At 39.5% G+C, this 12,913-nt stretch overlaps 1 protein-coding gene across 4 annotated transcripts in view; it reads right to left on the reverse strand.

Moving 5' to 3' along the window:
* The window catches only part of CTNNB1 (catenin beta 1), a 41,013-nt gene that overhangs the window by 2,172 nt on the left and 25,928 nt on the right, over nucleotides 1-12,913 (reverse strand). For all 4 annotated transcript variants that reach the window (XM_007983763.3, XM_007983762.3, XM_007983760.3 and 1 more), the window contains exons 6-14: nucleotides 12,670-12,871; nucleotides 11,184-11,328; nucleotides 4,847-4,950; nucleotides 4,424-4,762; nucleotides 3,998-4,156; nucleotides 2,444-2,563; nucleotides 1,782-1,932; nucleotides 1,572-1,693; nucleotides 191-251 (exon numbers count right to left, since the gene is read on the reverse strand). In XM_007983763.3, coding sequence (XP_007981954.1) covers nucleotides 191-251; nucleotides 1,572-1,693; nucleotides 1,782-1,932; nucleotides 2,444-2,563; nucleotides 3,998-4,156; nucleotides 4,424-4,762; nucleotides 4,847-4,950; nucleotides 11,184-11,328; nucleotides 12,670-12,871 — 1,403 coding nt within the window. The remainder of the gene's footprint in view (nucleotides 1-190; nucleotides 252-1,571; nucleotides 1,694-1,781; nucleotides 1,933-2,443; nucleotides 2,564-3,997; nucleotides 4,157-4,423; nucleotides 4,763-4,846; nucleotides 4,951-11,183; nucleotides 11,329-12,669; nucleotides 12,872-12,913) is intronic.

A 12,913-nucleotide genomic window follows, 5' to 3' on the forward strand; every position in this document is an offset into this window, starting at 1 on the left:
ATTGTGTGGCTCTGAATTCCCTGTGCTCCGTTAAAGATACTGTTGCTGACTGGAATTTAAGAACTGCTTTTAATTGAAGCCATTACTTTTCTGCCAACACTAGTTTCCCAGATGGGCAAACCAGCTCTTCTGATCAAGTGTTAGAACTTTAGCTTGATCTGGAGTTAATCGAGAAATATGAGACACATACCATCCTGGCGATATCCAAGGGGTTCTCCCTGGGCACCAATATCAAGTCCAAGATCCGCAGTCTAGATAAACAGGCACAAGGCAAGAAAGAATAAAAAGCAAAATGAAAATTCTCAACTTAAAAGTACACTAATTTTTTTAAAGCATACTTTCAGATTACAAAGGAAACAAGTAACTCCAACATTACACAAATACTTAGAAAATGGAAGTTCTTCAAAACTCCACCCCTCAAAGATACATTTTTTTTCTCTTTGCACCTCACATTAAAAATACTCACTGACTTGATCTTTCAACAAATACATATTAAGCACCGACTATGTGCTGCCAGGCACTGTTCTACGTGCTAGAGATATAGCAGTTTAAAAAAAAAAAAACAGGCAAAATGCCTACCCCCAAACAGGAGCTGCTGACAGCATGTGTTGTATGAAAGAAAAGTTTTAGCCTGAGCAGCTGGACAGACAAAGCTGACATCAAGACAGAGAAGACAGTCAAAACAGGTTTGTGGAAGGGGGTAGGTGGAGAAAGTGAAGGGCTCAAGTTGGAACATGTTAATAAGATGCCTATTAAAAACCCAAGTAACACACCACTCACTGGTAATTTGCTCTATTTTTTTTTTTTTTGAGTTGGAGTCTGGCTCTGTTGCTGAGTGCAGTCTGTTAACTCCTGGGTTCAAGCAATCCTCCTGTCCCAGCCTCCCCAGTAGCTAGGACTATAGGCATCCATCCCCATGCCCAGCTAATTTTTACATTTTTTTGTAGAGATGGGGTTTCACTATGTTGCCCAGGCTGATCTTGAACTCCTGGCCTCAAGAGATGCATCGTTTTAAACCTAATAATCTCTCTTTCCATTTACTCAACAAATATAATCCACTGTTACGACTGTGTACCATCAGTGATCACTACAGAGTGGATAAAATAAACTTCCAGGGTGGTTCTAGTTTTTTTAGAAACAATGTTTCAAAGGACACCAGTACTGAGGACAAATACTGAAGACAAATTCATAGCAGAAATTCAAATAGAAAAGTTTTATTAAAGTTTAGTAAAAACTACTGACAAACTGTCCTCTAACAGTGTTTAACACTGCCTCTTTCCTTATATCCTTTTGAAAAATCATCTTTAATCTGGTAACATTTTTCATCTTTCTCCCTTATGAATTATAATTTTAAATAGCACAACTTATTTGTAATGATTCTGAACAGGCGCTTTAAAGTTTGTGTTATAGTTCTTCCTTAGGGCAGCTGCTGGACAGCATAAAGAAGAAATACTCAAGCCAGGGAAACATCAATGCAAATGAATGTATACTAAGTGTTTCGAGAGGAAAGAACAAGCTGCTTTACCCGCTCTACGAAACTACCAGATAAATAACTGCTCACATTTCCCTACCTCATTCCAAGCCATTGGCTCCGTTCTGAAGAGAGAGCTGGTCAGCTCAACTGAAAGCCGTTTCTTGTAATCTTGTGGCTTGTCCTCAGACATTCGGAACAAAACAGCAGCTGCATACGTCGCTAAGAGACAAGGAAAAAAAGGCCCTTGAGGAAAAACTGAGACTTCAATGTACACATCTGCTAAAGGCTTTGGTTCCTTTTTACTTACCCACACCTTCATTCCTAGAGTGAAGTAACTCTGTCAGAGGAGCTGTGGCTCCCTCAGCTTCAATCGCTTCTGCAGCTTCCTTGTCCTGAGCAAGTTCACAGAGGACCCCTGCAGCTACTCTTTGGATGTTTTCAATGGGAGAATAAAGCAGCTAGGGAGAAAACACAAACAAAACCTAATTAAATCTAAAGCTAAAACATGACAAGCCCCCCACTGTGGTGCAAACATTCCGAATTCAGAGTGCAAGAGGCATTCACACTGTAGAAAATAATATTCTCTGAATTTTATGTCCTAGGGTGTTTAATACCCTGGAGCATTGGATTTCCAGAATACTTTTTAGCTATAAACCCTTTCTTTAGAGGCAACTCTAACTGATCTAAGATTTGGAAAATCCAGAATTGGTTGGGGGCCTATGTCCCGCCTCTGGCAGCCCAGGTCAGCTCTCCCCTCTAAAACTAGGCACCCGTAAAAGTGAAATGTGAAATCTCCTCCCTCTTCTCGAGTCTCAGTGTTTCTCCTACTGACCAAAAAAATGAAGGGAATTTTCATAAAATTAAATATTGGTGCCCCTATTATGGTCCCTAATTTTCTGTAATTTTATTAGTCATTACAATCTGGAAATTTTAGGGACATAAAACCTAGAACACTTAAAAGCAACATACCTGCACAAACAATGGAATGGTATTTAGTCCTCTGATTACAATTCGGTTGTGAACATCCCGAGCTAGGATGTGAAGGGCTCCAGTACAACCTTCAACTATTTCTTCCATGCGGACCCCCTCCTGCCAAAAGAAACATGGTTAACAAATAGGGCATTCTCCTCTGTAAAGTTTCTGAACTTGAAAGGCTTTGCATTCTGAGGAACAAGTATTAGACTATAATTATTTACATTATATACCCGAAGTTCCCCATAACTTGCAATTAGTTTGGGAATGAAGGAGGATTCCATTAACTTGAATGTCACTGAAAAGAGGCCTCCTGGCAGCACTAATTCAAGGCAGCACCCTTTCCCCATACACAGTGCAACAGAGCTTCCACACAGCACTGAATCCCGAAGACAACTTTCCTACGGTAAGGGAACCAATCATTCTGAGTAAAAGGTATATAAAAAGAGAAGATGAGAAAGTAATGCTCAGACTATGTTAACGTTTTTCCTCTACATGCCCCCTCTATTTTTGTACATCTTCCATGTATTTGGTGAAAACTTTGCCAAGTTTTAGCACCAACTGCTAAAACTAACTGAGTTGCCAGCAGAAAAATCCACTCCTCACTCTTCCAAGACTATTCAGCTGACAGTCTCATGTATAGGAGAAGTTAGCTTTTGCAATATGTAAGTACCATCTGTTTCTCCTGTTTCTGGATTTGAGTTTTAAAAGGGGTTATGATTCTGCTATATTTAGCAGCTTTTATAAATAATTTGATTCTTGCAAGGACACAAAAACTCCTTTTTTCCTAGAAAAGAGATTTAAAATAAAAGATTCCCTCAACATTCTATTAAGTTACCTCATGGAGATGAGCCAATACCAACAGTAATAAATGAAGCAAGCCAAAGCCCCAATATGAGTACATACACAAAGCAACCAGCAAAATGAGATTCCTAAAATCTGTTCTGGTAGGCTCCATCTTTGTTTTCTAAACTAACCTAATTAAATAAGGTCTTAAAGTCTGAGAAATCAGAAGTATCTTCAGACTATACTTTTAATGAAGCTACTTTTAAGACCCAAACTTTGTATCAAAGCTTCAGGTTGAGACTATTGTGGTTAAGAGTACAGAAATGCTACTACTTATTTTTGAAGTATGTCTATACTATATTCTTAGGTCCATGAAAAAAGTTTAACTCACAGAAAAGATAATAAAATCGACTGCTAAATATTTATTGTCAAAATTCATGATGAGGCAAGGGTAAGAAGCTCTGAAATTACACAGATTTGGTCTCAAATTATGACTCTACCTCTTCCTAAGTGGGCCTTTGTGTAAATTAAATGAGAACACTGCATGAAATGCCTAACCCAACCTTTGTAAGACTGACCATGTGAAGGACGTGTCCAAGGAAATATCACTGGGGCCACACTATGCCTTATCTTCTCTGCAGTCATATTTTGTCATCAGCTCTTCAGGAAAAGGGACGGGGAGAACAAATGACCAAAGAAGTTCAGGATCTTTGGATCTATGCATTCCTTTTAGACAGCCAGGTATCACTATAAGAATTTACCCACCACAAATTGCTGCTGTGTCCCACCCATGGACGTACGGCGCTGGGTATCCTGATGTGCACGAACAAGCAACTGAACTAGTCGTGGAATGGCACCCTGCTCACGCAAAGGTGCATGATTTGCTGGACAAAGGGCAAGATTTCGAATCAATCCAACAGTAGCCTGAAAAACAGAAGGAAGAATTGGCATACAACTCAACACAATCATTTTCTTAGCCTAAAATTCCCACCACACTAAATCTATTGGGAACAACTAAAAGTAGTTCTGACTACACAAACATTTCAGAATCCTACCCCTATCGCAGCCATACTTCCTACTTACTAAGGAATACAATTCCTATTTATTGATCACTATGCTTAGCCATCCAACGGCTAGAGATGCTTCATTTTCAATTCTGCAACAAAGGTAAATTCTACTTTGACAATTTACCTTTATCAGAGGCCAGTGGGATGGTGGGTGTAAGAGCTTGACCACAACTGGTAGTCCATAGTGAAGGCGAACTGCATTCTGGGCCATCTCTGCTTCTTGGTGTCGGCTGGTCAGATGACGAAGAGCACAGATGGCAGGCTCAGTGATGTCTTCCCTGTCACCAGCCCGAAGGACAGTACGCACAAGAGCCTCTATACCACCCACTTGGCAGACCATCATCTTGTTCTTATAATTATTGCAAGTGAGGTTAGAAAGAATTCCAGCTGCACAAGTGACCACATTTATATCATCTGAACCCAGAAGCTGAACAAGAGTCCCAAGGAGACCTTCCATCCCTTCCTATGAAGATAAAAACAAATGGTCAGCACAAGCACATACTCATCTTGACTCTATCCCCATGGCGTCAATTTACTCAGAATTTACCTGTTTAGTTGCAGCATCTGAAAGATTCCTGAGAGTCCAAAGACAGTTCTGAACAAGACGTTGACTTGGATCTGTCAGGTGAAGTCCTAAAGCTTGCATTCCACCTAGAAAATTAAAAAGGATGTAAGGCCCTAGTCATTAGCTAGAAGTTCCTATCAATCCTAAATATTTTCTAGTCTTAGAAGGTGTCCTTCTTTATTTCCAGAGTTTACTTCCTTTCACCTAAGTATTTGTTTTCCTCTCATTTTCTAGAATGTTGCTCAGTTTCCCTCGTTTTGCCAGTTCACATCACTAGTGACAAATTGTCAAATAGCTACTGTTCCTTTCCTAAGCTGAAGAAGTCTTTGTTATCTCCACTATCCCCCTTAGGTAATTTTTTTTTTTTTTTTTTTGAGACGGAGTCTCGCTCTGTCGCCCAGACTGGAGTGCAGTGGCACAATCTCGGCTCACTGCAACCTCTGCCTCCCGGGTTCATGCCATTCTCCTGCCTCAGCCTCCCGAGCAACTGGGACTACAGGCGCCCGGCTAATTTTTTATATTTTTTAGTAGAGACGGGGTTTCACCATGTTAGCCAGGATGGTCTCGATCACCTGACCTTGTGATCCGCCTGCCTTGGCCTCCCAAAGCGCTGAGATTACAAGCGTGAGAGCCACCATGCCCGGCGGTAATATTCTTATTAATTTCTTTTCATCCATTCAATCATTTCAAAAATATTTATTCACTGTCAGGTCCTGTTCTGAGCTGGAGATACACCAGTGAGCAAAAATATTCAAAAGTTCCTACCCTCAGAACTTATGATCTAGTTGGAAGAGGCAGACAACAAATATACAATAAACTAAAACCATACAGTAGGTCAGATGATATTAAAGGGCTATGGAGAAAAACAATGGAGTGGGGCTGCAATTTTAAGTAATTAGGTCATCTCACTGTGAAGGTGACATCTGACTAAAGACCTAAAGAAGCTAGGTAAATTCCTGGGGTAAGAACAATCCAGAAAGTCGGCATGAAAACACTTTACTGCCAGGGACTTTATACAATTCGCTGACTGCAATACATGTGTTCCAAGGTTCACGACCTTCCATCCTTTAGGACCCTTAAATGGGGGACATTTACTCTGGCAAAGGAGTATAAATGGAAGCCCAATGCCCACATACTAGATTAACTTCACCCCTCTATCTTCAACTTAAACCACTTCTAAATGCAGTAAGAGATAACTTTTCCTTGTCTCCTTCATCTTTTAGGTCTGTTTTATTTCCTCAGATGAGGTCTATTTGCTGTAATTCTTACGGTACTCTGCACTTCTTCATAGTATAAGTTAGTCCACTTTCCCTACAAGACAAAGATCACCTCTATTGGGTTCCTTTTTCATAGTAGCTCCAGCTACTAATAGAATGATCTGCATAAGACTGATACTCAGGATGCTCAGTATTTGTGAAATAACGACCTTCTTTCCCCTCATTAAGACTTCATTCCCTGCCTTTACATAACTATTAACTCTAAGAGAATGGATTTTAACCCCAGATGTCCATCAGAATGGCCTACAGAGACTTTAAAACACACACATTCTGTTTCAGCAGTTCTAGGGTAAAAAAAGTCCCATGCAGATGACTCTGTGGCATCTCTACCTCCCCTTCCCTGCTGCCCTTACCCCTATATACTAAAAGGGAAACTCCCAAATCTCTAGCCTGCCTCTCTTGCATTCTCTAGTACCTTACATTTCCAGCTACCTACTGACCTTTTAGTCACTTTAAGTCAGCTTCGTTTTTTGTTTTTTGTTTTTTTTTTTGAGATGGTGTCGCTTAGGCTGGAGTGCAGTGGCGCGATCTCAGCTCACTGCAAGCTCCGCCTCCCGGGTTCACGCCATTCTCCTTCTCCTGCCTCAGCCTCTCCAGTAGCTGGGACTACAGGCGCCCGCCACCATGCCTGGCTAAATGGCTAATTTTTTGTATTTTTAGTAGAGACGAGGTTTCACCGTGTTAGCCAGGATGGCCTCGATCTGCTGACCTGGTGATCCACCTGCCTCAGCCTCCCAAAGTGCTGGGATTACAGGCGTGAGCCACCACGCCCGGCCTAAGTTGGCTTCTTAAATTATTATGTTCAAAAATTAAGGATGCCTTCTGAGGGTTCCATTTATCTTCATGGTACCAATACTGTCCTCTCCACAAACCATTTTTGGTTGCTCCCTTAGCTCCTATATTATTACATTCTGTGATTCAGACATCTCAGACATTTGCCCTTAGCTATTTAGTTCTAAAACCAAACTATTTCATTCCTAAAAGCCTATAACATCTCAGCAGTCTGGTCTTCTACCTTTTGGTCATTCAAACTGTTAATCTACACAATGCTATTATTAATATTTTAAACACACCACTGTGATGCTTTGTTATTGATCAACAACCATCAAAAGTGTCTCGGCATCCTTTTAAGATAGTAGACAATACTTTAGTATAACCCCGAGGAACCGTTTAGAATTTGGATCCCACTTAGCCTTCCAAACTGACCAAAGTATTCTGTATCTATGGCTCCAAAGCTGGAATAAAGCATGAATAAACTCCATGAGTAGTAAACATCTTATAGGAACCTAGAAAGTCCTGCATGTTATGGCTCTGCTTACCTAACCTCAACCTCATACCAGGCCATCCACCTCATTACTTACTAAGTTCTGTTTACACAGACCTCCTCTTCAGCACCTAGATCTCCACAATCTCTTTCCTTCTAAGGCAAGCTTGTCCAACCTGCAGCCCATGGGCCACATGGCCCAGGACAGCTCTGAATGTGCCCAACACAAATTCGTAAACTGTCTTAAAACATTATGAGATTCTTTTGCAATTTTTTGTTTGTTTGTTTTAGCTCATCAGCTATCATTAGTGTATTTGGTGTGTAGTCCAAGACAATTACTCTTCTTCCAATGTGGCCCAGGGGAGCCAAAAGACTGGATACCCCTGGTTCTAAGACATAGCACATGGTGTTCCTTTTCTCTACCTGGAAAACATTTAACCCTCACTTCTCATACAGACAAGAGAGAGGTTCCTTCTCATCCTGCAGTCCCACTTATCCCCTTTTCAAGGAAACCCTTTCCCTCTCATCTAATTAGACAATTCCCCTCCCCATTAATTCTTATCACTATTTGCTGTTCACTTCTCCCATAACACTCATTCTAATTTATGATCACATATTTTTAAATACTTTTGTCACCTTCACAAGACTATAAAAACAAGCAATGTTGTGTTACCCAATGTATACCACGTGCCTACTCCATTTCTTAAAATACATTAGATGCTATGTTCAGAATAAACAAATAAATGTAAGAATAACCTGGAAGAAAAACTTCCTAGGCTTCCGGTCCCATACAACTCCAGCTATCTACAGACCTCCCTGTCACTTCAAATAAACACTATGAGATCTTGATATAAAAATTAACACTCCAGGGATTCTAACTAAATAAATCTCAAAATCTGTATTTTTAGCCTACATAACAGGTTACTGCTGGAACAGCTGACAGAATTTACATCCCCTTATTCTGTATGAACTCAGCCACATTTGTCTCTCCCCAAGCCTATGGCTCCACTGCCAGCAGTTACCTGGAGCAATCATAATGTCTTTCTCTCTCATAAAATCCCAAGTAAAATTACTCTCAATAAGTGGGAAAAATAAGTGTTGCCAGCCCTATACTTTACTCCCAATATTTCCTTCCATTAAATGCCTTTATATTTTTCCCTCTTTCAATACTGATTTGAAGCTTGCTTTGAAATTCTGGGTAAATGTTGTTAGGTGGGTTACTGAAAGGAGAAAAAATGCTAGGTAGCTAAAGAGTATTTTCATGACACACACACACTCCAAGAGGCCCTAGTACAAACCATCTATTCTTTTCCCCAATTGCCAACATACATAAGATACAAAGTACCACATACAAGTTGCCTCCTTAAAAATACTCAGAATAGAAAAAAATTGTTTCTCATACTTAGATGATATCTATTCACTGAGAATACAGAATATCAGGGCAAAACACTGGTCATAATCAGGCAAGAGAAAGAAAATGCATACAAATAGGAAGTCTGTTTGCAAACAATATGATTCTATACCTAGAAAACCCCATAATTTCTGCCCAAAAGCTCCTTGATCCAATAAACTTCAGCAAAGTTTCAGGATATAAAAATTAATGTACAGAAGTCAGAAACATTTCTATACACTAACAACATCCAAGCTACAAGCCAAATCAAGAATGCAATCCCATTTACAAAAGCCACAAAAAGAATAAAATACCTAGGAATACAGCTAACCACGGAGGTGAAAGATCTCTACAACAAGAATTACAAAACTCTGCTTAAAGAAATCAGAGATGACACCAACAAATGAAAAGACATTCTATTTCATGGATAGGAAGAATCAATATTGTTAAAATGGCCATACTGCCCAAAGCAATTCACAGATTCAATGCTATTCCTATCAAACTACCAATGGCATTCTTCACAGAATTAAAAAAAAAACAAACAAAACTATTTAAAAATTCACATGAACCCAAAAAAGAGCCTGAATAGCCAAGGCAATCCTAGGCAATAAGAACAAAACTGGAGGAATCACTTTACCCAACTTCAAGCTATACTGTTAATACAAGGTTACAGTCACAGCATGGTACTGGTATAAAAACAGACACACAGACCAACAGAACAGAATAGTGAGCTCAGAAATAAGACTGCACACCTAAGAAGTCAACAAAAACAAGCAATGGGGAAATGACTCCCTATTCAATAAATGGTGCTGAGATAACTCACTAGCCACATCCAAGATTGAAACTGCACCCCATCCTTACATGATGTACAAAAATCAACTCAAAATGGATTAAAGACTTAAATATAAAACTTAAAACTGTAAAAACTCTGCCAAGATAACCTAAGAAATACCATTCGGGACATAAGACCTGTCAAAGATTTCATGACGAAGATGCCAAGAGAAACTGCAACAAAAATAAAAACTGACAAACGGGACAGTATAAAGAGCTTCTGCACAGCAAAAGAAATCAACAGAGTAAACAGACAACCTACAGAATGGGAGAAAGTATTGGCAAACTATGCATCTGACAAAAGTCTAATATCCAGACTTTACAATAAACTTAAATTAACAAGCAAAAAACAAACAACTCCATTAAAAAGTGGGCAAAGGACATGAACACTTTTCAAAAGAAGACCTGCAAGTGGCCAAGAATCATATGAAGAAAAGCTCAACATCACTGATCATTAGAGAAATGCAAATCAAAACCACAATGAGATACCGTCTCACGCCAGTCAGAATAGCTACTAATAAAAAGTATGATGCTGGTGAGGTTGCTTAGAAAAGAGAATGCTTATACCCTGCTGGTGGGAAAGTAAATTAGTTCAGCCATTGTGGAAAGCAATTTGGTGATTTCTCAAAAAACTCAAGATACAATTACCATTCAACCCAGCAATCCTATTATTAGGTATATGCCCAAAGAAAAAGAAATCTTCTACCATAAAGACACATGCACGCATATGTTCACTGCAGCATTATTCACAATAGCAAAGATACGGAATTAACCTAAATGCCCATCAATGGTAGACTGGATAAAGAAAATGTGGTACATATATACTATGGAATACTATGCAGCCATAAAAAAAAGACCAAGATGTCTTCCACAGCAACACAGATGGAGCTGGAGGCCATTATCCTAAGCAAACTAACACAGGAACAGAAGACCAAATACCACATGTTCTCACTTATAAGTGGGAGGTAAACACTGAGTACCCCTGGGCATAAAGAAGGGAACAACAGACACTGGGGCCTACTTAAGGGTGGGAGGTAAAGAACTGAAAAAGTACCTATTGGGTACAATACTTACTGCCTGAGTGACAAAATAATCTGCACACCAAACCCCTATGACATGCAATTTACCTATATAACAAGCCTGCACATTACCCCGTACCTAAAAGTTAAAACAAAACAAAAAAACTGCTCATGAGCATCTACTAATAAAGCAATCACTTTATTACATAAAACTGTACTGTATTAGAATTTGTCATTTCTCCTATAAATTCACAGGTCTGCTAGCAAATCTTAGGTTTACTCAAAACTGAAATTACAAACAAATTTTATTAAGCAAAATATATGCCATCATTGATGGATAATAAGAAATCTACCTAAACTACCCTTAAATATTTAGCTACAATCCAGATGACAAGTACTTGAATGTAATCTTGGCTGCAGATTGAATAGGACCATCTATTTTCAGTCGTTAAAGTTCTACCACCTTTTCCTAAGAAAAGTAATCTAATTAGAACTGCAGATGCTGTACACAAGACTCAGAATAGATACATATACTTACCAGCTTCTACAATAGCTGGCTTATTACTAGAGCAGACGGATAGCACCTTCAGCACTCTGCTTGTGGTCCACAGTAGTTTCTCATAAGTATAGGTCCTCATTATATTTACTAAAGCTTGGGGTCCACCACTAGCCAGTATGATCAGCTAGAAAGATATATACATATCTTGTTAGTCATGGAATCTTGATCACATGTCTGAGAAGAGCCATATTACCAACATATTTTATTATACAAGAATTTCAGCCAGCTTGTCATTGGACCTAAATGTATTCCTGGACCCCATCACTCTGACCCCCATACTGGGGCCCTATCCAACTTGTCCTTTTAAAGCATTCCACTCAAATTCAGACATCCCAGTCCTCCCAAGAATGTATCAGTTTTGGCCCAATTTCCTTCTTCCCATACTGATCATAGCAGAAGAAAAAAATTTAGAAACCATGTTGGTAGGCAAGATTAATGCCCTAAGATGAAAGTTATATCAAAACTGATTCACTGAAAATTTGAACCAGAACTGGCACTTAAAACTCCTTATCACTTGGCCCTTTAATTTTCCTAATTATATCCACCTTAAAAAGAGATACCATAAAATGATCATTCACTCTTGTCCTTTCATTCCCTGTGTATCTTCCAACACTGCCCCAATTTTCTAAAAACAAATTTCATCATTTCATGCTTCTGCTGAAATTTTCCATTGTGCTTTTAAACATGCTGTACAAAGCCCTATGAGATCTGCTGAGTCTATCTCAATAGCCTCACCTCAAACCTTTCTTCCTCTTTACTGTTAATATTTCTTAAATTCCCAAAACTTTCCATCTCCTTCCTTCGTTTCAAAGATGCTGTTTCTCACCTAACCTTCACCTAGTGAATCCCTTCTCATCTTTGAACACTGAACTCAACTATCACTTCCTCCAAGAGGTACCTCCTTGAACCCTCAAAAAGAGTCTGTTTCACTTGTGTTATGTGCTCTCATAGCCCCACTTCTTCCCACTACATGAATTAAATATTAGGTTATTATTCCCAACATCTACATCCCACCTAAGAACAAAAGTGTGAAGAGAAGCTTGCCTATGATATCCCTATTACTTCGCATAGTGCTTTACATATGGAAACTCAAAAATTTAAAAGAACAGAAATGAACTGGGCTGCACAGCAGGAGGTAAGTGGCAGGTGAGCGAGCATTACCTGGCTTGAGCTCTACCTCCTGTCAGATCAACTGCAGCATGAGAGCCTCATAGGAGCGGAAACCCTAGTGTGGACTGCACATGCGAGGGATCTGGGCTGCACGCTCCCTATGAGAATCTAATGCCTGACTATCTGAGGTGGAACAGTGTCATCTAGAAACCATTCCCACAACCCATTCATGGAAAAACTGTTTTCCACGAAACTGATCCCTGGTGCCAAAAAGGTTAGGAACACTGCATGGAATGACATGACACTGGAAGTGTCCGATGCTCCATGAAAACCACATAAAGAAGAATTCTCTTACCTTGCTTTCTTGGTTGCCATATGCTAAAATTTGAAGGCAGTCTGTCGTAATAGCCAAGAATTTAACGTTTGTTTTGTTGAGCAAGGCAACCATTTTCTGTAGCCCGCCAGCTAAACGCACTGCCATTTTAGCTCCTTCTTGATGTAATAAAAGGTTGTGGAGAGTTGTAATGGCATAAAACAACACAGAATCCACTGGTGAACTGGGAAGAAGAAAAAAGCCTCATCAGAAATATTGTGACTAT

This window comes from Chlorocebus sabaeus, chromosome 22 (genome assembly GCF_047675955.1).
Source record: "Chlorocebus sabaeus isolate Y175 chromosome 22, mChlSab1.0.hap1, whole genome shotgun sequence".
NCBI lineage: Eukaryota > Metazoa > Chordata > Mammalia > Primates > Cercopithecidae > Chlorocebus > Chlorocebus sabaeus.